General features: G+C 42.8%; 1 protein-coding gene across 1 annotated transcript in view; it reads left to right on the forward strand.

The window, feature by feature from the left end:
- The first annotated feature begins 777 nt into the window (after window positions 1–777).
- Window positions 778–24,681, forward strand: part of GDA (guanine deaminase) — a 68,186-nt gene continuing 44,282 nt past the window's right edge. The window contains exon 1 of the mRNA XM_060236407.1: window positions 778–1,112. Within this exon, the coding sequence (XP_060092390.1) occupies window positions 990–1,112 (123 nt within the window). The 5' untranslated portion in view covers window positions 778–989. The remainder of the gene's footprint in view (window positions 1,113–24,681) is intronic.

Below are 24,681 nucleotides of genomic sequence, written 5' to 3' on the forward strand. Positions count from 1 at the left end.
CCACTCAAAGCATGCTGTTCAACCTATTTTTCCCCAAATGTATGTCAGCGCATATAATCAAACCATTCCTCTGTCTGCTTATCACATGTGCATCACCAGATGATGGAACAGCTTACAAAAAACAAGATTCATGGCTATATACAACCAGAATACCCTTCCCAATCTACTGAGAAGGTGAAATGATTGACAACACATTGGAAACACAAAAATATCAGTCAGGATGGTCCTATTTCTGAAGTCCCCATCATGAACACACTGCAAATGCAGTTATTCTCTTTCTTACTGCTCCAGTCCTTATGGCTTCGTGGAAAACTGGAACCAGGCAAGATGCCAGAAGCAGTAGCAGATTGAAGGCTTCCACTTACTCCTGGATGTTGGAAATAAGTGTGCAGAAAAGCACCCTGGTTCCCAGGGCAGGCAGCCCTCATCCAGGTAGCTTCTAGGCATGTGTTTCGGATGACAACTTTCTCCACCCCACCTCACCCTCCCAAGATCAGGAGGCGACCAGGACCTTGAGATGTCATTACAGAGAACAGCTATTTGTGGCGCTGCTTCCTTGCCAGCAGGGGGGGGGGGGGGGGGAGGGTTTTGTAATTACAGAAACTGCCGGTGAGTTAGAGTTCTTCCCGCACTCAGGACAGGAGGTGAAGGAAACTTGTGCTCGTCTCCCTCTGTCTCTCTCCCCCCCCCCCCCCCGCTTTCTCAAGGTTTAAGCCAGTCAACAACTTGCCGAGTTACAGATTTCACTGGGCGGGATGAAGCGGAAGGTGAGGAGCCTGCCAGTGCTTGTAACCACACCCCAAAGGGGGGGAAGTCTTCGAGTGGGGGTGGAGAGATGGTGACAGATGCCGTGAGAGTTGCTTTTGGCACCGAAAGAGGAGGGACGCCGGCTCTTGGGAGCAACTGCAGGGAGGCCGGCAGCGAGAGCGGTGGCGAGCGCCCGCTGTAACCCTCCCGCCTTGCCCCGGCCATCCTCTGAGGCGCGCGCGATGGGCTCTCCTCAGGTTTCGGCACTGGCGCACCTCTTCAAAGGGAGCTTTGTACACTCCAGCAGCTCTTCGCCTATGGACATCGTGCAAGGCCACCTGTTGGGGGTCGAGGAAAGCGGGAAGGTGAGCCCGGCGCGAGGGGAGTCAGGGTGGCGGCACTCACTCTGGCACGTGGACGGCTGTCGGATGCGCCTCTCCAAACACGAGGGCGAGGGCAGAGCAGCCCGCCGGGAGAACTGGAGGAGCCGTGGGGAGAAGAGGGGTTTATAAAACCCAAGAGTGCGGCGGGGGGCTGGGGAGGGGGGTTCTGGTTGCTCGAAGACTGCGCCGCGTGGAAGCACCGAGCCAAGAACGTGGCAAGCGAGGGGGTGTCGGTGGAGTGTCGATAGCTCCATGAGCGTTATATAAGACTTGGCTGCGAGGAAAAAAGACGCTGAGGAGGTGGAGTTGTGACCGAGGAGAGATGGGCGAAGGCGGGGCTTAACTGAAACGTCTGTAGATCTAGGAGACGAAATAAATCCCGCTTCCATTAGCAAGAAAACCGACTCTTTGAACCGGTATCACACGCACACAACCACACAAGTCAGTAGGCTAGTTTGGGGATCCTAAACAGAAGTACTCTTCTTCAGGATTAGATTAGTGTTGCTGGATGAAGACATGGTGGAAACCCAGCCTGCAATGTTGTAGAGTCTTAAAATGGCAATCCGGAGAGACCTTGGCAGGCTATCTAAATGAGATCTTGCCAAATGCAAAAGATCACAGCTTGTGCCGAGGCGTATTGGGATACTCCTGTTTAAAACAACCAGTCCAGGATTATGACTGGTTGTTTTAAACAGGGGGAAGCCACATGCACAGAGAGGGAAAAGCCAGAACTGATAAACAATTTCTGGATGTTGTTTGTCTTTAATATGGATCACATATATTTGGGATGTACATTGCTAATTCATATATGCTTAATATATCTGGCGTTACATGTCTGTGGATATTGTAATGCAAGAAAAAAGGCTCTATATTAGTAACTTTTGTGTAGTTTCTTAAAAGTAAACATGGTGTTGTTGATGCCTGAGCCTGCATTGCTTACATAGATTACAAATGAACAAAGTTCAAGTCCAGTGGCACCCTCAAGACCAATGAAGTTTTATTCAAGGTATAACCTTTTGTGTGCATGCACACTTCGTCAGATGCTGGCAATCTGAATCTATAGATTATAAGTGTAACTGAATAAATATACACTGAAATAATAAAGCACTGACTTGTTTAAAAGTTCTTTATAATCCTGATTTCTTATACATATAAGTAGGTGAGTTTTGAAACTGACATGAATTCTTGTAAAGATTTACCTTTTCTAAAGTGTTTGAGAACTCTCAGAGAGTTTAAAGATTCTAGAGAGTCTAGTGGTTACTGATTTAAGAGCCAAGGCTTTTGAAATGGAATTATAATATTTGAGTATTTGTGGGAGTATTTGAGTATATTTTGCAAAGGGAACATTGGATGCTAACATGAGGACTGTGAACTAGAAATTACTGCTGAAAGTGTGTGGTATGTTCTGGTATATAAAATGCAGTGGATTTCTTGGCATTGTTCATCATAAATACTGACCACTTATGCTTGGGATGGATATCATTCATATAAACGTTAATGCCTTAGTATATATGAGGCAGTTTAATATAGTAATGGTAGAAGGGCCTCTGTATTAATAACCTTTGGATGGAACATGCTTACTAGCTTTTTAAAAGCAGAAATTATGTTCAATATTTTTGGCAAAACTGCTTTTTATTTGATTTGAAATATAAAGCTATGGCTGTCTTGACAATTTCCTGCTGTATAATGGATTTGATCTTATCTAGCTGTGAATAATGATATTCTTCACTGAGACTGCTTCCCAAATTATGAATAAATTGATATGATTCATCTGCAGATTTTTTAATAAGTGGCTTACAGAACATGTCACCAAGACTGCCTTAAAAATAAGCCTGTACATTTACATCACAGATCTAACCAGCCTTGTGAATAACCTAGCTCTTGTAAATTGCACATCCATACTTAGCTCATCTGTGTTGTTCAGATCCCAAGCAGTGCCTTTATAATACATTTCATGTTATTTTCTAATATCCATAACGTGCTGCAGCATGCCATTTTGAGCATTTCAGTTTCTCTGAAGGTACTTCTGGTTTCTGCCTCCACTTTCTGAACCCACAAATACAATTTTTTGCGGAATCGTGACTCACAAAACATTGCTTAAAGCTTGAAGACTCTGCTGCTATGGCCATCTGGCCTTATGTATTCTTAGAGCCAGTAAACATTTGTCTAATTAGATGCTTGTTTAATGCATTGTGCAATTGTATGTTCCATGTTCATTTTTAAGTAAACATTTAAAAGCATAATACAATGGATTATTATGCATGCTGTATATTTGCCAATATGTGCAGAGAACATGATTCCATGGATTAATAAATAGCTGTATTTGGCATAGAATGATACCTGATTCATGCTTTGCAGCTCTTAATTCTACAGACTAGTTTAAAATAATTTTATTGGTAACATATGGTAATAAATCTATTACATCTTTAAAAACTTCTTTATATATATTACTTTCTACCCACCCCTCCCCCATTACTTGACCCCCGCCGGTGTTATTTACTTAAAATGCAAATATTTAAAGGTACCCTTAACTATTAAAACAAAAATTTATATTCTTTTTTTAAAAACTTAATCATTATCAAAAATTGTCCAATGTCCTTTTATTTTCCACTCTTTTTATACATATCTTCTAAACGTTTTCCACTCGGTCTTAAAAACTTCTACATCATAGTCTCTTAATATTCTTGTTAATTTATCCATTTCACTCCATATCATAACTTTTATAAGCCAATCCCATTTCTCTGGTATTTTTTCTTGCTTCCACAACTGCGCATATAATGTCCTATCAGCTGAAAGCAAGTACCAAATTACAGTTCTATCTTCTTTTGGAAATTTTTCCATTTGTAATCCCAACAGAAAAGTCTCTGCAACTTTCTTGAATTCATATCCCAAGATCTTAGAAATTTCTTGCTGAATAATCTGCCAATACTTTTTTGCTCTTTCACAAGTCCTCCACATATGGTAGAAAGAACCTTCATATTTTTCACATTTCCAACATCTGTCTGGCATCTTATTGTTCATCTTTGCCAATTTTTTAGGAGTCATATACCATCTATACATCATTTTAAAACAGTTTTCTTTAATACTATGACACGTCGAAAGCTTCATAGAATTCTTCCACAAGTATTCCCAAGTTTCTATCTGTATTTATTTACATTAATTGCCCATTTAATCATTTGAGATTTCACTACTTCATCCTCTGTAGACCATTTTAAAAGTAATTTATATATTTTTGAAATTAATTTTTGATTATCTCCAAGCAGAACTTTTCCCATTTCTGTTTGTTCTTTTCTTATTCCTTCAGTTTTGATGTCATTATCCACCAAGCTCTTTATTTGGAACCAATCATATTTATTATTCAACTCTTCAGCAGTTTTCAATTCTATTTTGCCACTTTGTATTTTTAATAATTGATTATATGACAACCACTTTTCTTCACCTATCTCAGTCATTATTTTTATTTACTTCAGCTGGCACTATCCATAACGGTCTTCTCTCATCTCCATATTTCCTATATTTCATCCATGTATTTAGCAAATTATTTCTTATGTAATGGTGAGAGAAAAAACTGTCCATCTTCTTTTTTCCGTAATACAAATACACGTGCCAGCCAATTTTATTTCCGTGACCTTCCAGCACTAAGAGTTTTGTGTTTAACAGCGTTATCCATTCTTTTATCCACACTGAACAAACTGCTTCCTGATATAATTTTAAATTCGGTAATTGAAATCCACCTCTCTCTTTTGCATCTGTCAAAATTTTCATTTTGATCCTTGGTTTCTTTCCAGCCCACACAAATTCTGAAATTTTCCTTTGCTATTTATCAAATTGTTTACTGTCTTTCACAATGGGAATAGTTTGAAACAAATACATTATTTTTGGTAGAATATTCATTTTAATTGCAGCTATTCTGCCCAGCAGTGACAAATTAAGTTTATTCCATTTTAACATATCTTCATCCATTTTACGTCTTAGCTTCTCATAATTATTTTTAAACAGATCAATATTCTTCATTGTTATCTCCACACCTAAATATCTAACCTTGAAGGTGACTTCACAGCCCGTTAGTCTCTGCAATTCTTGCTGCTTATTTATTTGCATATTTTTGCATAGAAGTTTTGATTTTTCTTTATTAATACAAAGTCCCGCCAACGTCCCCTATTCTTGTATTTTGGCTAACAACAAAGGTGTGACTTGTATGGGGTTTTCATTTATACACATTATATCATCTGCAAATGCTCTATATTTGTAAATAAGAACATAACAGAAGCCGTGTTTGATCAGGCCAATGGCCCATCCAGTCCAACACTCTGTGTCACACAATGGCAAAAAAATGTTTATACACACACACACACACACACACACACTATGGCTAATAGCCACTGATGGACCTCTGCTCCATATTTTTATCTAAGCCCCTCTTGAAGGAGGCTATGCTTGTGGCCGCCACCACCTCCCGTGGCAGTGAATTCCACATGTTAATCACCCTTTGGGTGAAAAAGTACTTCCTTTTATCCGTTTTAATCTGTCTGCTCAGCAATTTCATTGAATGCCCACGAATTCTTGTGTTGTGAGAAAGGGAGAAAAGTACTTCTTTCTCTACTTTCTCCATCCCATGCATTATCTTGTAAACCTCTATCATATCACCCCGCAGTCGATGTTTCTCCAAGCTAAAGAGTCCCAAGCGTTTCAACCTTTCTTGGTAGGGAAAGTGTTCCAGCCCTTTAATCATTCTAGTTGCCCTTTTCTGGACTTTCTCCAATGCTATAATATCCTTTATGAGGTGCGGCGACCAGAACTGCACACAGTACTCCAAATGAGACAGCACCATCGATTTATACAGGGGCATTATGATACTGGCTGATTTGTTTTCAATTCCCTTCCTAATAGTTCCCAGCATGGCGTTGGCCTTTTTTATTGCAAATGCACACTGTCTTGACATTTTCAGTGAGTTATCTACCACAACCCCAAAATCTCTCTCTTGGTCAGTCTCTGCCAGTTCACACCCCATCAACTTGTATTTGTAGCTGGGATTCTTGGCCCCAATGTGCATTACTTTGCACTTGGTCACATTGAACCGCATCTGCCACGTTGACGCCCACTCACCCAGCCTCAACAGATCCCTTTGGAGTTCCTCACAATCCTCTCTGGTTCCTGAACAATTTAGTGTCATCTGCAAACTTGGCCACTTCACTGCTCACTCCCAACTCCAAATCATTTATGAACAAGTTAAAGAGCATGGGACCCAGTACCGAGCCCTGCGGCACCCCACTGCTTACCGTCCTCCACTGCGAAGACTGCCCATTTATACTCACTCTCTGCTTCCTATTACTCAGCCAGTTTTTGATCCACAAGAGGACCTGTCCTTTTACTCCATGACTCTCAAGCTTTCTAAGGAGCCTTTGATGAGGAACTTTATCAAAAGCTTTTTGGAAGTCAAGGTAAACAACATCTATCGGGTCTCCTTTGTCCACATGTTTGTTCACCCCCTCAAAGAAATGTAACAGGTTAGTGAGACAAGATGTTCCCTTACAGAACCCATGCTGAGTCTTCCTCAATAACCCGTGTTCATCAATATGCCTACTCATTCTGTCCTTGATAATGGTTTCTACCAACTTTCCTGGTATTGAAGTCAGACTGACTAGCCTGTAATTTCCCGGAGCTCCTCTGGAACCCTTTTTAAAGATGGGAGTGACTTTTGCTACCTTCCAGTCCTCAGGAAAGGAAGCAGATTTCAATGAAACATTACAGATTTTTGTTAAAAGATCCACAAGTTCAACTTTGAGTTCTTTCAGAACTCTCGGATGTATGCCATCATTAATTCGTCCATCAGTTGTAGGACCTCCTCTTTTGTCACCTCAATCTGACTCAGGTCTTTCAACACCCCTTCCAAAATTAATGGTTCTGGGCGGGCAAAAAGTGCTCATCTTCCACAGTGAAGACGGAGGCAAAAAATTCATTCAGCTCCTCAGCCATTTCCCTATCTTCCTTCAGTAATCCTTTTACCCCATGGTCATCCAAGGGCCCCACTGCCTCCCTGGCTGGTTTCCTACTTCTAATATATTTGAAGAAATTTTTATTGTTGGTCTTTATGTGTTTTGCAATATGCTCCTCATAGTCCCTTTTTGCCTGCCTGATCACAGTCTTGCATTTGATTTGCCACAGCCTGTGTTCCCTTTTACTCATCTCACTTGGACTGGTTTTGCACCGCTTAAAGGAGTCCTTCTTACCTTTTACAGCTTCCATTACTTTGTTTGTTAACCATGCAGGCCTTTTCTTATGCCTGTTCGTGCCTTTCCTAACTTGTGGTATGTATTTTATCTGAGCTTCTAGGATTATAGTTTTAAATAGTCTCCAAGCTTCCCCAAGGGTTTTGACCGTATTTACCTTTCCTTTCAGTTTCCTCCTCATATGCCTCCTCATCTCAGTGAATTTACCCCTTTTAAAGTTAAACGTGGTTTTGGCGGTCTTTTTGGGCAACTCCCTATTTATACAAACGGTGAAATCAATAACATTATGGTCACTGCTCCCAAGTGGCGCAATCACTTTTACATCTCTCACCAAGTCTTGGGCATTACTTAGGACCAAATCCAGGATTGCACCACCCCTGGTAGTTTCTGAGACCATCTGCTCCATAGCGCAGTCATTGAGAGCATCAAGAAACTCAATCTCTTTCTCTCGACCAGAACACATATTGACCCAATCAATCTGTGGGTAGTTAAAATCACCTATTACGACACATTTACGTTTAGCCGCTATCTTTAAGCTTTCCATCATATTATAATCGTCCTCTATCTTTTGATTTGGTGGGCGATAACAAACTTCCATAGTCAGATTTCCTTTTGGGCCCTCTATTTCAACCCAAAGCATTTCTAAAAGGGAATCTAATTCTCTGACCTCAGTCTTACTGAACCGTATGCCCTCTCTGACATACAGAGCCACCCCACCTCCAACCCTTCCCTCCCTATCCTTCCAATATAATTTATATGTCCCACAGATTCTCCTCATTCCACCAAGTTTCTGAAATTCCCACAATGTCTATGTTTTCTCCCAATACTAAACATTCCAATTCACCAATTTTACTTTGGACACTTCTAGCATTTGCATACAAACATCTATAATTTCCCAGGCAAGCTAGGCCCGCCACCTTCCTCCTGCCGCCTCGAGACTCTGGTAGACAGTCCATACTATTTGTCACCATCACAGTGGACAACTCTGATCCGTTACCCGGTAGAAAAATAGCAGCCAACCCTTCATCTCTTTGAGACGAGTCCTCCCGAACCAGAGACATTTCATCTCCTGTCGGCTTTCCCCCAAGATTTAGTTTAAAAACTGCTCTGCCACCTTTTTGATTTTAAATGCCAGCAGCCTGGTTCCATCTGGGGACAAGTGGAGACCGTCTCTTTTGTACAGCACTCCCTTGTTCCAGAAAGCATCCCAGTGCCTAACAAACTTAAACCCTTCCTCCTTACACCATTGTCTCATCCACACATTGAGACTACTAATTTGTGCCTGTCTCTCCTGCCCTGCACGTGGAACAGGTAGCACTTCTGAGAAGGCTACCTTGGAGGTCCTGGCCTTAAGTCTCCCGCCTAGCAGCCTAAATTTTTCCTCCAGGACCTCACGACTGCATTTCCCCACATCGTTGGTGCCAACATGCACCACAACCACAGGCTCCTCCCCAGCACTGTCTATCAGCCTATCTTCTACACACGTAATGTCCTCTACCTTCGCAGCAGGCAGGCAAGTCACCATACGGTCAGTACGCAGTTTTGCCACCCAGCTGTCTACTTGCCTAAGGATTGAATCACCAACTACCAACCCCCCCCCTCTCCCCCTGCCCAGGGATGGTTCCTTGGCGCGAAAGGATTCCCCCTCACCAACTGAAGAAGAGGTCCCTTCTGAGGGAGCATTCCCCTTATCCTCAGCACGGTGCCCTGTTCCCTCTCGACTCTCACGCTCTCTGGCAGCAACGGGGCTGCTACATTCAGAGTGGGGCTCCTCTAATATGCCCCCGAGAGTCTTCCCCGAGTGCCTAACTGACCCTCTCTGCTTCTCCAGGGCAGTCACCTCGGCCTCAAGGGTACGAACTCATTCCCTGAGGACCAGGAGCTCCTTGCACCGAGCACACACCCAAGACTTTTGTCCTTTGGGCAGATAGTCATACATGTGACACTCAGTGCAAAACACTGGAAATCCTTTTATTTTTAATCCTTCTATTTCTTTTTCTTCTTGGATCTGCATCAGTAATATTTCAAGAGTCATTATAAACAACAATGGCGAAAGCAGACAACCTTTTCTTGTACCTTTGCTGATTATCATATCTTCTGTAAGATCTGCATTTATACATGGCCTTGCATGTTGTTCAGTATATATTGCTTTTATCATTCTTATAAAGCTTTCTCCCAGCTCCGTTTTCTCCATTACTGCAAACATAAAGTCCCAGTTTAAATTGTCAAATGCTTCCTCTGCATCTGCAAAGAGTAATGCTACTTCCTTTTCTGGATGTCTTTCATAATATTCTACAATATTTACAACAGTTCTGATATTGTCTCTTATTTGCCTTTTGGGAAGAAACCCTGCTTGATCTTCCTTTATAAAATTTATCAAATGTTGTTTAAACCGTTGTGCCAAGATTCTTGTATATATATTTTTAGCCATTATTTAATAGCGAAATTGGTCTGTAATTTTTTACATTTGTGACATCCCTATCTTCCTTAGGTATCAACGAAATAACAGCTTCCTTCCATGTGTTTGGTATTTTCCCTTTTGTTCTTATCATGTTCATCAACTTCTGTAGTTTTGGTGTTAAATAATCTTTAAAGGTTTTAAAATATTTAGCTGTATATCCATCTGGCCCAGGTGCTTTTCTATTTTTCATTGCATTAATTGCTGCTTCAACTTCTATTTTTTCAATTGGATCATTCAAGACTTTTTGCATATTTTCAGTTAAGAGTTCTATTTTCATCTTTTGTAAATACTCATCCATCTTTTCTTTATTTATTTTAACACCTTTAAACAACTTGGCATAGTATTTAAAAATTATCTTTTTATTCCCTCTTGGATAACCACCTCTTTTCCATCTACCACAATTTTATTAATAATTTTATTTTCTGTCTTTTTCTTCAGTTGCCCAGCCAAATACTTTCCAGGTTTATTTGCTCCCTCAAAAGATTTCTGCTGCAGTCTTTTCAAGTTCCATTCCAATTCTTTATTTAACAAATGTCTCATTTGCGTTTGTAATATTGTAATTTCCCTTATAAGTTTCTTTTTCCCTGGCCTTTTTCTCAACTCCCCTTCTTTTTTCTTTATTTCATTTTGAATGTCCAACAACTGTTTTTCTTTTGCTCTCTTATCTTTATTATTCAGAGTAATCAATATTCCTCCCATTACTGCTTTATAGGCATCCCAGACCGTCTGAAATTCTATATCCTCTTTGTCATTCATTTGAAAGAAAGCTTTAGCTTCATTTTCTAGATATGTCACTAGTTCTTTATTCTGTAGAAAATCTTCATTCGATCTCCATCTTCTCAACTTCTTAGACAATTTTGTAATCCACATTATTGGGTTATGATCAGCCCCAATTTGGGTAAAATCTCTATTTTCCTTGTTATAAGACCTAAATCTTTAGTGCCCCACAACATGTCAATTCTGGAAAAAATTTTGTGTCTTGCTGAAGAAAAAGTATAGTTCCGAACTTCAGGGTTAAATTTCCTCCATATATCTTCCAAATTTTCTTGTTTGACCAATTCAAAAAAAGACTTTGCAATTTTCCTTCTTTGCTGTTATTTTTTTTCCCCTCCAGACCTGTCCAATGAGTTCTTAACTGTTCCAATAAAATCTCCCATTAACAAAACTTGGTCATGTCAGTTCATCAATCTGTTGTATAATGTCTTTTAAAAAAGCATCCTTTGCGCCGTTAGGTGCATACAATCCCAATAACAATGGGGTTTTTTTCCATTTAATATTATCTCTACTGCTTCAAATCTTCCATCTTTTGGCTCCAATTCTTGTTTAATATAAAAAGCCACTCCCCTTTTCTTCTGTTCAGCCAATGAAAAAAATTCTACTCCCAATTGCTTGTTCCATAAAAATTTATAATCCTTTTGTTTAATATGCACTTCTTGCAAACAAATTATATTACAATTTTGTTTCTTAATCCAATGAAATGTTGCCCTTCTTTTTTGTGGTGAATTTAGTCCATTAACATTCCAAGACAGTAATTTGTAATTCATCATGGTGCAAATTCTTTATTTTCTTCAAAAAATCTACGCATATCCTGTATATTTGTAATTGTGATTTTTCCCCCCTGGAGTTCAAAACTCAAACCTTCAGGTATTATTCATCTAAACCTCATTCCATTGTCTCTCAGTTTTTCTGTCAACTTTTTATATGTTCTCCTATCATTTATCACTCCTTCATGATTCTCACTCTACTGCCTCCCACTATCAATGTCTTTTCAAAATTTTTATTCATGATTCTTCCTACCATTTCCTTTGTCATAAATCTTATGACAACATCTCTTGGTAAGTTATTTTTCTTGGCATAAGGTGAGTTCACTCTGTACATATATGCATACATGTTTTTAGTCTCTTCAGAGTTTTCCTCTAAAAAGTCTGCAATTATTTTTATTATAAATTCTTTTAAATCACCATCCTCCTTTCAGGTACTCCTCTCAGACGTATCTGAGTCTCCATCAATTTGCAGTCATGGATCGTCACTTTTTCTTGCATTTTCAACAAGGTGGAATCATATACATTTATTCTGCCTTCTGCCTCCTGCACTTTCTTAGATGTTTCCTCAGTTTCCTTTCTGAGATCTTCCATGTCTTTTTTAATCTCTGCAATAATTTCTTTTTTCGATTCATTTATAATCTCTCTCACCCCTTTCATCATTCTGGCCTCCATTGCCTTCAGTTGGTCCTGCGTTTTTTCTAATGAAGTCGCCCTTGTATGAGGCTGCTTGTGTTCAGACATTTAAAAAACAGCGAAAATTTGGACCGCACCAATTTCCAATTCAACTATCAGGTTCAAAAGAGTAAGACTTGCCCTTCACAACAAGCCCAATTTCGCCATCCTCGGAGCTCCCAAAGTCAAGATATTTATTTTTAAAGTTTTTAAATCTTCCAACTTTTTACTGCTCCTTACCATTTTTTCCCCCCTTTTAAAAATGTCCAAGGTCCACACAAATAATATGACCAATAGTATTTATCTTCCTACCCTCTTCTCAGTTAACTCCAACAATTTTTAATGTCTCGAATTCTTTAAAAACATTGTTTTTATTTTGACCTCCCAGCAATGGCCGCCGATGTTTCTCAATGGTCATACATTCCTAAAGTAGGTTTTCCTTCCGCTACTTCCTGCTTTTGTTGCCACAAAGTCTCATTCACACTGGTAAGGAGATCTCACGATACTTGACGTACTTCCTGTCTTGCTTGAATGTGCTGCAGGTCTGTGACGATGGTGCTCTTTTTTCAAAACCGCAAGTAGACTAAACAATAAATTCCTTCACACTTTTTAGCTCTTTTTAACACTGTTCTTTATATTTATAAAGTCCAAATTTCATCTCTTCCTCCCCTCTTCTTCCAGACTTTCTAGATTTTCCTTTCCCACCTTTTAAATTTATTCCATTAAGTTGTAAATAGTTCCAGAGTAAAAGATAGTCATCTGTACCTTCTCTTCCAATTATCCAAGTTCTCACCGGTCTTTCAAAGCTTTAGATGTTTAGCAATGTCCAAGAAGGTTAGGATCCTGTCAAGCTTGTCAAATAAATGACTCTGAAAGCTTCTGCAGATGATGAAAATACAACTCTTCCCAGAGACCCCTCAAAGCCTCAAAGAAGCCCCCCCGGGACTCCCTTTTAGCCAAGGTAAATCTTCTCAAAGTTTCCTGTGCATATCTTGGGCTAATCTCTAACTGAAAAAAGTAGGCAGTAGGCATTAAATTGCCTTCCACTACCCCGAACAGAAGCTCCAGCCTGCTCCCCTTATGAGAAGCAGCTCAGCTCGACATTTTCCTCCCCCGGAAGTCCCTTAATTCTACAGACTAGTTAATAGTCCCTTTCTTCCTTATCTCATATTTTATTTCTGCAATAGTAGTAAATGTTGCTTTGTAATATGGCTTTCCTTATTGTCATATATTATTCTCTCTCTAATAAACTATTGTTAAAATCAGTAACATGTTGTCATAAGGCCAAAACCCTTCCTTAGAGATGTGCCACCTGCCCCCCAGTTGCCAATAAAAAAAATAACCACAGCAAATGTAGATTACTTTGGTGATTCGTGGGTCATTGTTCAGTTTATATTTACTAAGCACATATGCTTAAAATATATTGCTTTGCTGATATCTACTTGTTTAAACTGCACACTATAATACAGAGACAAATGGAAGTTCGCAAAATGGCATTAACCTTGCTACCTTGATGTTAGTCTTGCAATCTTTCTCATCAGTGGGGTTCAAAATATCTGAAATATGGGAGCTCAGTAACAAATAGGCATTTATTTTAATTTCCTTTTGTCAACTTGATTTTATTAATAATATTAACATTGATTAAAATCTATTCCTGAATGCTCAAAGTGCGTTATCCACTCTCCATGTCCTATTACAAAATCCTGTAAGATGTATTGATACTATTAATTCCACATATTCACATTTTCCTCTTCCATCAAGGAAGGATGGAATTATCCTATTTTTTCATTGTAGTGACCCTATGATGATGACACTATGTCTACAAAGAAAATGTGCTGAGTGGACTTGGTCTGGACACACACTCTCAGCCTAGTGCATCTCACTGACTTGGTTGTTATTCCTCATCTAAACCTTGCTTTCCTGTTGAGAAAGACTGGATCATGAAGACATGAATACAGTGAAAAGGGAGAAGGAAAGTCAGTTGCACTCAAGAGAGCCCTGGCATAACCAGCCAACCCTCCCTCTCTCTCCTCCCTCATCTCTCTGCAAGCTCATACCTTGAATAAAGCTTCTCCCCAAGGGAGGAGCCTCAGCCAATGGAGAAAACAGAGGCTTTGCTCTGTAGCTCCTGTGCAATTGAGCAAACCTGGCAAAGCAAGCTGTGAGGTGGAAGGAAGAAAATGTCAGTAAGGTGCTCACAGGCCTGATAGGAGCCCTCTGGGGGCCTGATCCATCCCACAGGCATCCCTGATCTAGCATCTGTTTAAAAATCTCCAAAGAAGGAGAGCCCTGTCTCCCAAGGAAGCCTGTTCCATTGAGGAACTGCTCTGTCAGGAAGTTCTTCCTAATGTTTAGCCAAAAACTCTTTTGATTTAATTTCAACCTGTTAGTTTTGGTCTGAACTTTCAGGGCAACAGAAAACAACTCCACACCATCCTCTGTATGACAGCCCTTCAAGTATTTGAAGATGGTTATCACATCACCTCTCAGTCGTCTCCTCTCAATGCTAAACATACCCAGCTCCTTCAACCTTTCCTCATAGGACTTGGTCTCCTGACCCCTTATCATCTTCATTGCCCTCCTCTGGACAAATTCCAGCTTGTCTATTCCATTCTTAAATTGTGGTGCCAAAAAGGGAATACAACACTCTAGGTGAGGTCTAACCAGAGCATAGAGCAATATAACAAAATCATTAATACAATTATTGTTATTCCATCCTGGAGGACCCTTTTCACCCATCCTCCAATGCTGGGTATCTACTCAAACAACAATGTCCAAGGATCCCAGGGTTCCTGCAAGGGGGGGCATTGAACTTGAGCCTGCCAGCCCATCAACCCTAGCACTGTCACTCATCCTTTACCTCATCTGCTATCACATGAAAGTTTCCAAAGCCTCCTTCAGTAGCCCTTTTGTCCTTGAGCTTGGAGCACTCTCTCTTCCAGTGGCCTGATGGCACACATATTATTAGTGAGAGGGCCTCTTCTTTTCCTCTCCCTTCATAGAGGGGAAAATCCTCTCCGCCCCACTTTCTGACCAGGCTGCCTGCCTTTTCATTAGTTTTTCCTCCTCATCTTCCTCTTTCTCCTTCTTTCTGTTCATATACACTTTTAAATGCCATTTCCACCAGTTCACTCTGGGACTTTCCCATTGCCCTTCTGCCTTTTGTAACTCAGGACCATCTCCTCCCCTACTATCTAGCCTGCCAGTTAAGGTCCGCCTCTTGAGCCCTGACCGTCATGCTCCCTGCCTTCAGAGGTAAGGTGGGAGGTGACTTTCAAGAAAAATTGCTGAATTAGAATTATTCTATCAACAAAGAGTTAAAGAGAGCTTATATTTTTTCTTAGCCACTGCAGGTGTTAAATTGCTTAGTATAAGTAGGTTACTTGTTATCAACAACTACAGCCAGTGTGAATTGTCACCCAATTTATGCGGGTTTTAATTTTGCATAGAAAAATCACAATCTGCATTTCAATTTTCCCCTTTCTGTTTGCTGCATACATTTTATTCATTTGTTGAAGTAGGCTCTAGCCTACAAAAGCTTATGTTTCAGTAAACATTAGTTTTTAAGGTGTTTTTTTTTTTTGTGGCAACAGACTAACATGTCTATCCCCCTGGAACTGGATCTATCATGAGATCTCTGCTATGGGACTCCAGACTCTTTCAGTTCCAAAGTCTTCTTTCTTGCATCCCACAAGTTTCTGTATGCTAGATATTTAACAACTCAATCATTTCATAAAATAAATTAGTAATCAAAAAGCTGTACAGCAATTACAATAGTTATAAAATAGTCATAACAGTGAAGTGTACCCAACCATTAATGAACTTCGCAAAGTAGAACTTTCCAATTTCTTTCTCCTCCTGTAGTTCCCTGAAATTTGGTCCTGGGAAGAGACCCTCACTGAGAGCCAGTTTCGTGTAGTGGTTAAGTGTGCGGACTCTTATCTGGGAAAACAGGTTTGATTCCCCACTCCTCCACTTGCACCTGCTGGAATGGCCTTGGGTCAGCCATAGCTCTGGCAGAGGTTGTCCTTGAAAGGGCAGCTACTGTGAGAGCCCTCTCAGGATGTCTGTTGTGAGGAGAGCCCTCTCAGGGTGTCTGTTGTGAGGGGATAAGACATAGGAGATTGTAAACTGCTCTGAGTCTCTGATTCAAGGAGAAGGGCGGGGTATAAATCTGCAATTCTTCTTCTTCTATAGGGCAAAATGTGTGGGGGAGTCTACAGTGAGAGAGGGAATTGGTAGAAATTGCTGCCTTCACTTCCATGAATAATATGTTTCATTGAAAGAACACCATGGTTATATATAGACCAGTAGACATATCTTCAGGTTACTGAAACTATGAAAATTAATGTACAAGCTGCATATGACACATAAGTTGGTATCTGGCAATCCATGGACTGGTTTCCATGTACATGTATAACTACAGCATCAAATGATGGTTTGAATGTGAATGAGACCCTAACAGTAAAGTTACTAATTGGCTAGCAGAAAAGTGTTCTCCCCTTTAAATAGATATGTTGTGGACCTTGGTAGATAAAAGCTTCCATGGTGATGGAGGTAAATAATATCACCTTATATTGTTGCAGATCAAATGTATATTAAGGGGACAGCTTGAAGGACTACATTGAAAGTTGGCAACCCTATTTAATAGTGGAATCCTAAGGTCATTTATAGGAGAGTAAGCCCCATTGAACAGACCTGAGTATGATTCTGGGTAGTCTTGAGTAGATTGCTTGCCCAACATTGGATGCAGAATATTCATATGACCATGTCAAACCACAATTTTGCTGTGGAGTTAGTTGACAGGTTCAGCTGCAAGGCTTTGAGTGATCTAGTGATAAGAAACCAAACAATGTTTAACATTCATGTTTGAATGGACCTTTGCTTCATTATCCTGAATAGGCTAATATTCAAAAACCAGGGTTGTCTTTGTTGTCTATACATTATCTTTCTTACCAAAGTGGCATTTTTATTATTATGGTATAGCAATTCTGCAACTGCAGGGCTCAACCATTGCAACATACCTTGCTAAGAATACTGTACAGGCAGCTCCTTTTCCATGACAACAAGCCTGCTTCTAGGGCTTGCCATCTGGTGTTACTTGCCTTTCTTTCACATTCTAGTTAGCTAGTTTGTTTTCAGTAAGTGGCATTAGTCATTCTGCTTCCAGTTTGACTTCAGTATATCTGTGGCATTTCTTTTATTGCTCATCAGAAAATCTGAGTTATAAAGCATATGCATCTGTTAAGTAATTAGATAGTGTGTATGCATATGCCAAAACATGCCACTTTGAATAATATTTTTTTTAAAAAAAAAACAGAGCTGTTGCCTTGTGTGAACTCTTAGTGAATAATTCAAAAGTTTCTATTTAATATGATCAGCAGCAAATATTTATATTTGAGTCCAACCCAATGCTTGAGTAAAGGATGGATTAATTAAAAACAATATTTTGTGAATTATGCAAGATGCATCTCCTAACAGTTATTCAGTGTTAAGAGAAAAATCAAATGATTTTTTGGGAAAGTAAATACTAGGATTGCCAAGTCTTCCTGGCCATCAGCAGGGGATGTGGGTTGGGTTGTCACATCCTGTCTGTGAAACTCCTGAAGATTTGGGAATGGAGCCTGTGGAGGACAGGGGCATCAGTGGGATACAATGCCATAGAGTCCACCCTCCAAAGCATCCATTTTCTCCCGGGGAATTGATCTCTGCAATCTAGAGATGATCTATAATGTTGGGGGATCTCCAGGTTCCACTTGAAGGCTTAGTAAATATTAATGTGAACTGTTGAGTAGGTTTTAAATCCGCAGTGGGTCTGAACATTAACTGATGAATTCATTACTTAATAAATGTAAACTTATTGACATATTGTAAACTATCAGGGAAAGTACTTGTTTGCCGGTCATGAAGGGGAAATCCTGTATAGCTTACCAAACATATGACATTGTCTTATATGTAGTTAGACCATTGGTCAGTCTGGCTCAACCCATTCTGATTGCCAGCAGCTTTCCAGAGTCTCAATCAGAAGATCTTTCCCAACACCTGTTTCCTGTGATTCTCTAATGGGGATGTAAGGAATTGAATCTAGAGCCTTCTGCATGCAAAGCAAATGATGAACCAGTGAGGCCTAGCCCCACTAAGAAAAGCTAGCATGTTAGAATTAAATATTTAGTATATTCATCATATTTAGAATACAGAGCATTTTCTATTACAATAACTCACTGCTGTCAAATGATTTCAAAAATAAACAAACATGGAAGATTAGTTGGTGTAGATTTTCAAAAATGTGGAAGATCTTCTTTGTGGTCTCTGTGCTTCACACTCATGGGATAGAGCGCCTGCACCGATCCCCGAATTGATACCTAAAAAACCCGGGATTTTTTTGCGCTTGGCACCAACGGGCATGCGCAGGCATCCCAGTGTGCATGCTCGCCGGCACCAGTGCAAGGATCCCACCAGTTCCTTTCTGACTGCTGCGCTGAGAGGATCTCAGAATTGGTACCTAAGTTGGTAAAGTAATCTTGGATTGCTTTTTTTGCCTGTTGTATATAGCCCGTTTGTTATTTTCTTAGTGTAGTTAGTTAGTTAGTTGTTAGATATTTAGTGTTGTTTATATATAAAAAAAGAGTTTGTTGGACTTGCCCTTCTGGGCTCGGTTTTTCCCCCATGTTTTCCGCCTCAGAGACTTTCCTGTGTGGGTTTTTTCCCTGGGCATCTATGGAAAGACGTTGGGGTTTTTTAAGAGGTGCCGTTCCTGTGGGAAGAAGATTGCCCCCCACCCCCGATGGCCATTCCCTCTGTCTCCTCTGTCTGGGCGAGGGACATCGTGTCGATTCTTGCACACACTGTCTGAGTTTCTCCAAGCAAACTCGTAATGATCGAGCGGCGAGACTTTCGGCGGCTTTGGTTGAGTCGGCACTTCGTCCTCAAAAGATGGCATCGGGCCCGTCTGTACCGATGGGTGAGGCCACGGCCCTGACAGTCACATCGGCTGAGACTTTGCTGATCAAGACCGAGATGCTGGTCGAGTGCGGGCGTTCCACGAAACGGCCTTCTGAAGGGTCAGTGGACACCCCGGCTAAGAGGTGTCGGGATGACTTGGGGACCTGATCATCCGTGCTGAAGAAGGTGAAATCGAAGGAGAAGCGGAAGAAGAGACCATCCCATACCCCTTTGCCTTTACATGATGCTTCGGCATTGACAGCTCCACCGAGAAAGATCTTGGTGTCCCCACGTCATAGCCCTTCGGTGTCGAGAGGCAGTGCTTTGCAGCTGCGCCTATCGGCATTGGAGCAAGAGATCGACCTGACTCAGCGCTCCCACTCTTCAGGGTCCAGGCATCGCAGTGAGAATGACTCGGTCTCAGAGGTGGAGGTGTCGGCGCCGATGAAACCTTCGGCACCGATAGATCAGGCGAGAGGCCGGAGAGAGCTGGAACCGACTACAGTAGCTCGTCGCTTCCCACCGCTTCTACCATGGGAGCAGCGCCAATGGCCTCCTTATGCTTATCCCTACCCACCATACCAATGGTACCCTCCTCGCGAGTTCACAGACTGGGACCAGCAGTCCGAGGCATCCCACATGTCCAGGCTGTCTCAACATTCTAGATGGCGTCCTTCGGCATCAATCTCTGTCCTGCCTGACAGATGTGGCATGGTGGTGGAGGAAGTCCAACCTCGGTTGTCGGTGTCGATCCGGTCGCCCATCAGAGAGTCTACTCTGGTTCTCTCAGACCGCTCTCTACACAGAGAGTCTTCATCATCGGACTCCGAGGTCGGTACCGACGATTCGGACCGGGCTTTGGAACCTTCCCCAGTGTCTCATACGGTTGAGGATCTTCCCATCCCACCATCGGAGGATCTGAAGTCGTACGGGGACCTGGTGAAGAGGATGGCACTCTCCCTCTCGCTTCCAGTGACACAGCCACAACCCATTGTAGACGATAACGTGTTCGACATCATGCAGCGGGATACGTCTACAGCGGTTGCCCTGTCGGTGATGAAGGTCATCCTACAGGCGGTGAAGGAGCCCTGGGCGAAGCCTGCTTCTACACCTGTGTCATCGAGAAGGTTCGACTATATGTACCATATCCAAGAGTCTGGGGCTGAGCTCTTGTTTACACACCCAAAGCCAAATTCGGTGGTTGTTTCCTCCTCATCAAAGGCCCGCAAGACGCACTCCTCTCCGCCAGACAAGGAGGGAAAGAAGCTGGATAACGTCGGGAGAAAGTTCTATTCTGCTAGGGTGCTGGGAGTAAAGGTATCTAACTATGCCGTGTGCATGGCTAGATACCAATACTCAGTGTGGGAACAACTAACCCCCCTCCTGTCTTCCCTGAGTGAGGAGAAGAGGTCGGCTGCAAAGAAGTTGCAGAAGGAAGGCTTTGCTGTAGCCAAACAACAACTGGCTGCAGCGAAGCACATGGTCGACGTCTCAGCAAGGACCATCACTTCTGCTGTCTGCCTCCGCTGCCACTCCTGGCTCAGATCCACGGCTCTCCAGCAGGACACCAGGACCTTTGTTGAACATTTCCCCTTCGAGGGCGAAGGCCTGCTCAGCTCTACCACTGACAATGCACTCCAGGAAATGGATAAAAGTATAAAAACTTCCAGGAACCTGGGCATACCGGCATCTTCCAGAGCTGCAAGACAGAAACAGTGGCACAAGCCTTGGGCAAAAAAGCCATACCAAAAGTTCTCCCCGGAACAGCACTGGAGACCTCGCTCTGCTCAACCTGAGAGTAGGTCCCCATACAGGGGGAACAACAGAAACTGTTATGCTTCAGCACAGACCACTGGCAAGTCCAAGGGCACTCGCCTCAAAAGCAGGGCCTTTGACTTTCTGGCAGCATGCGTCCCCTCTTCCACTTCGTCTATCCACCTCCGCCCATTCCTGTCAGCCTGGGAGTCCATCACTACGGACAGGTGGGCGCTTTCCATCGTAGCGGAAGGCTACAAAATAGATTTTGCTCAGATTCCGAACCAATCTGTGGTAATTACCATTCCCCCTTCCCCACCTCTGCTGGTGGAGGTGAGCAACCTCTTACAGAAGAAGCCATAGAGACGATCCCTATGGAGGCCAGGACGGGAGGCTTCTACTCTCGTTACTTCCTGGTTCCCAAGTGGGACAGGGGTCTAAGTCCAATCATGGATCTTCGGAATCTGAACAAATTCATCTTGTACCAGAAGTTCAGAATGTCCACTCTGCAAACAATTCTGCCCCTCATCAACCAAGGGGATTGGATGGCAACGCTGGACCTCAAGGATGCATACTTCCACGTCAGCATCCATCCTGAGTTCAGACGTTTCCTTTGGTTTGCAGTAGGTTCTCAGCACTTCCAGTTCAAGGCTCTTCCGTTCGGTCCGTCCACTGCACCTCAGGTATTCATGAAGATGATGAGCATTGTGGCTGCCCATCTCCGGCTTCAAGGGATAGTCATCTTTCCATACATCGACGACTGGCTCCTTGTGGCAGAGTTGAAAGAGAGTTTGTCATCCCACATTGCCATCACTCTTCGTCTTCTCGACACCTTGGGTCTGCAGGTCAATTTGGAGAAATCACACCTTACTTCATCAAGGACAGTTCAGTTCATAGGGGCTTTGCTGGATATGAACCTTCATCGTGCGTTTCTGCCTCAGCAGAGAGCGATGGACATTATCAACCTTGTCGAACTTCTGCAGAGTCGAAAGTGGGGTGCGGCACAGCAGCTGCAGCGGATGCTGGGGCTGATGGCTGTGACTACAAGTGTGCTGCTCTTTGCAAAGCTGAGGATGAGAGGCCTACAGCTTTGGTTTCTTCGTCAGTTTCGCCTGTTATGGGTTGCACCTCGAAAGAAGTTTGTAATTCCACCTGTGACACTGCAATGGTGGAAGTCAAAGGACAACATTTGTCAGGGAGCTTCCTTCCATCTACCTGCACCAACTGTGACTATCACAACAGATGCGTCTTTATGGGGTTGGGGGCCCACATGGATGATCTGTGTGTGGGGGGTCCTTGGCCTTTGAAATTGACTCACTGCCACATAAATTACTTGGAACTGCTGGCAGTTCACTTTGCTCTTCGGTCTTTCCGCCCCATGATGGCAGGGAAGATTGTTGCTCTGCTAACAGACAATACCACTGCCCTGTGTTACATCAACAGACAGGGAGGGACAGTCTCTCGACGGCTTTGTGTGCTGGCACTGGATCTGTGGCTGGAGTGCCTGGACCATGACATCTTTGTGAAGGCAGCGCATCTCCCAGGGGTCCTCAACTTGCAAGCAGACTCCCTCAGCAGGGGTGCGGCTTCCCCGCATGAATGGGAGTTACAGTGGCGCTTCCTTCAACCCATGTTTCAGCTCTGGGGGTATCCTCAGGTGGATGTCTTTGCCACAGCCGAAAACCGGAAGTGTCCTCTTTTGCTCCAGAGAGGGCTCAGATCCAGAGTCGTTGGGAGATGGTCTGCTGTTCCCGTGTGAAGGTCAGTTCCTTTATCTGTTCCCACCTCTGCCACTACTGACGAGGGTGGTCAACAAGATCGCAAGAGAGAGACTATGCTGTATCCTGGTGACTCCCTGGTGGCCTCGCCAGAACTGGTTCCCGATCCTGCTCCAACTGGCGAGGGGGGTCTTCTACCAGTTTCCAGTGGAACCGGACCTTCTCTTAGCTCAGGACAGTCATGTATTCCATCACAACGTGCCCCACCTGAAGCTGACAGCGTGGTTCATCGACTCTGTGGGTTCTTGAGCAGAGTCCAACATGTTTTCTTGAACAGCAGGAAACTTTCTACCTGCGCTTCCTATGATAGGAAGTGGCAGAGGTTTCTGCAGTTCTTAATTGATCCCTCAGTTTCACCCCAAAGGGTGGGATTGTCAGTAATTTTTGAGTTTTTGTTATCTCTGGTGGATGCTGGCCTTGTTTTTTCTTCCATCAAGGTTTATTTGGCAGCAATTACTGCGTTCCATGAACCAGTTGAGGGGCACTCTGTTTTTGCACACCCTCATTCTAAGAGGTTTTTAGAAGGGTTTGCTTAGGCTTCATCCTCCATCGAGATCACCCCACAGTTGTGGGATTTGACTTTAGTGTTGGACAGGCTGACTCGACGTCCTGTTGAGCCGATGGCCACATGTTTGTTACAGCTTCTAACTTGGAAGACTGCTTTTTTGGTAGCCATCACATCAGCATGCCGTGCATGGGAGCTCATGGCTATGTGTTGTGACTACCCATATCTAGTTTTTCAGGAGGCTGGAGTGTTGTTAGCTCCTGATATTTCTTTTCTCCCCAAGGTGGTTTCTCAGTTCCACCTCAACTTAGAAGTTTGGTTGCCCACTTTTCATCCTACACCTTCCTCGGATGAGGAACATAGGTTGCATGCTCTAAATGTGAAGCGTGCTTTATTATTTTATTTAAGTCGCTCCAAGAGTTTTTGGAAGGACCAGCAGCTTTTTGTTTCTTATGCTGCTCCTAAGTTACGTTCCAGGATCTTGTCTCAGCGGCTTTTGAAATGGCTCACTGAGACTATTAAACTGTGTTATTTGTGGGCTAAGAAGCCGTTACCTGGGCCTATTCGCAGACACTCTGCAAGAGTGATGGCGACGTCGGTGGTGTTCCTGAAAGGCATTTCCCTGACGGATGTTTGCAAGGCTGCCACCTGGTCCTCTCCGCATACCTTTATGAAGCACTACGCGCTGGACGTGCATGCTCAACAGAGGACTCGTCTGGGAGCTGCGGTGCTGCAAGCTGTCTCTTCTGGTTGACCGTCTTCCCGCCTCCAGGTATGTCTTGCTTGCTAATCTCCCATGAATGTGAAGCACAGAGACCACGAAGAAGATAGACAGGTTGCTTATCTGTAACTGTAGATCTTTGAGTGGTCATCTGTGCATTCACACTACCCGCCCTCCTTCCCCACTGCTGACGGTCTCCCTCCAGTAGGGGCTTCCAGCAGTCAGGAAGGAACTGGCAGGATCCTCATGCTGGCGCCGGTGAGCATGCACACTGGGACGCCTGCGCATGCCCGTTGGTGCCGAGCATGAAAAAATCCCAGGCTTTTTAGGTACCGATTCGGGGATCAGCACAGGCGCTCTATCCCATGAGTGTGAATGCACAGATGACCACTCGAAAATCTACATTTACAGGTAAGCAACCTGTCTATCCACAGCCTGCCTCTGCAACAGCGGATGTAATTTGCCACAAACCTGGACAGCTCACATGAGGAATCTAAAGTATTAATATGAGTAGAGTGTCCCATTCTGACACTAAATATTACCTTTTTTTCCTGCTTTTTCCTTTATGGAAGCCATCAGCAGAAGATGCTTCAATTTCTCCTGTGCTCTCCTCCCTCAGTAGTTCCTTTTACTTCAGGAAAGATTATTGTAGAACCACTTGCATGAAAAGCTACAAGAAGCAGGGAGCTAAAGAACATGTAAAATCACCCTCCATCTGCAAGTGTGGTTCCATTGACAGATGAGGGAGGAGGAATTATTTTACTCCTTTCCCCACATAACTCCCCCTCCCTGGCTTTTTGTGTGGGTTCTGCAACTCTGGGTACATCTGGGAGAGGAGAATATTGTGAAATTCACATCTGTTAGTTCCTTCCAATGATAGCTGGTTGGATTCAATCCAATATAATTCTTAGCATTTTCATCACACTTTTGGGGTGTACAAACA

This window comes from Heteronotia binoei, chromosome 4 (assembly GCF_032191835.1).
Source record: "Heteronotia binoei isolate CCM8104 ecotype False Entrance Well chromosome 4, APGP_CSIRO_Hbin_v1, whole genome shotgun sequence".
Lineage (NCBI taxonomy): Eukaryota > Metazoa > Chordata > Lepidosauria > Squamata > Gekkonidae > Heteronotia > Heteronotia binoei.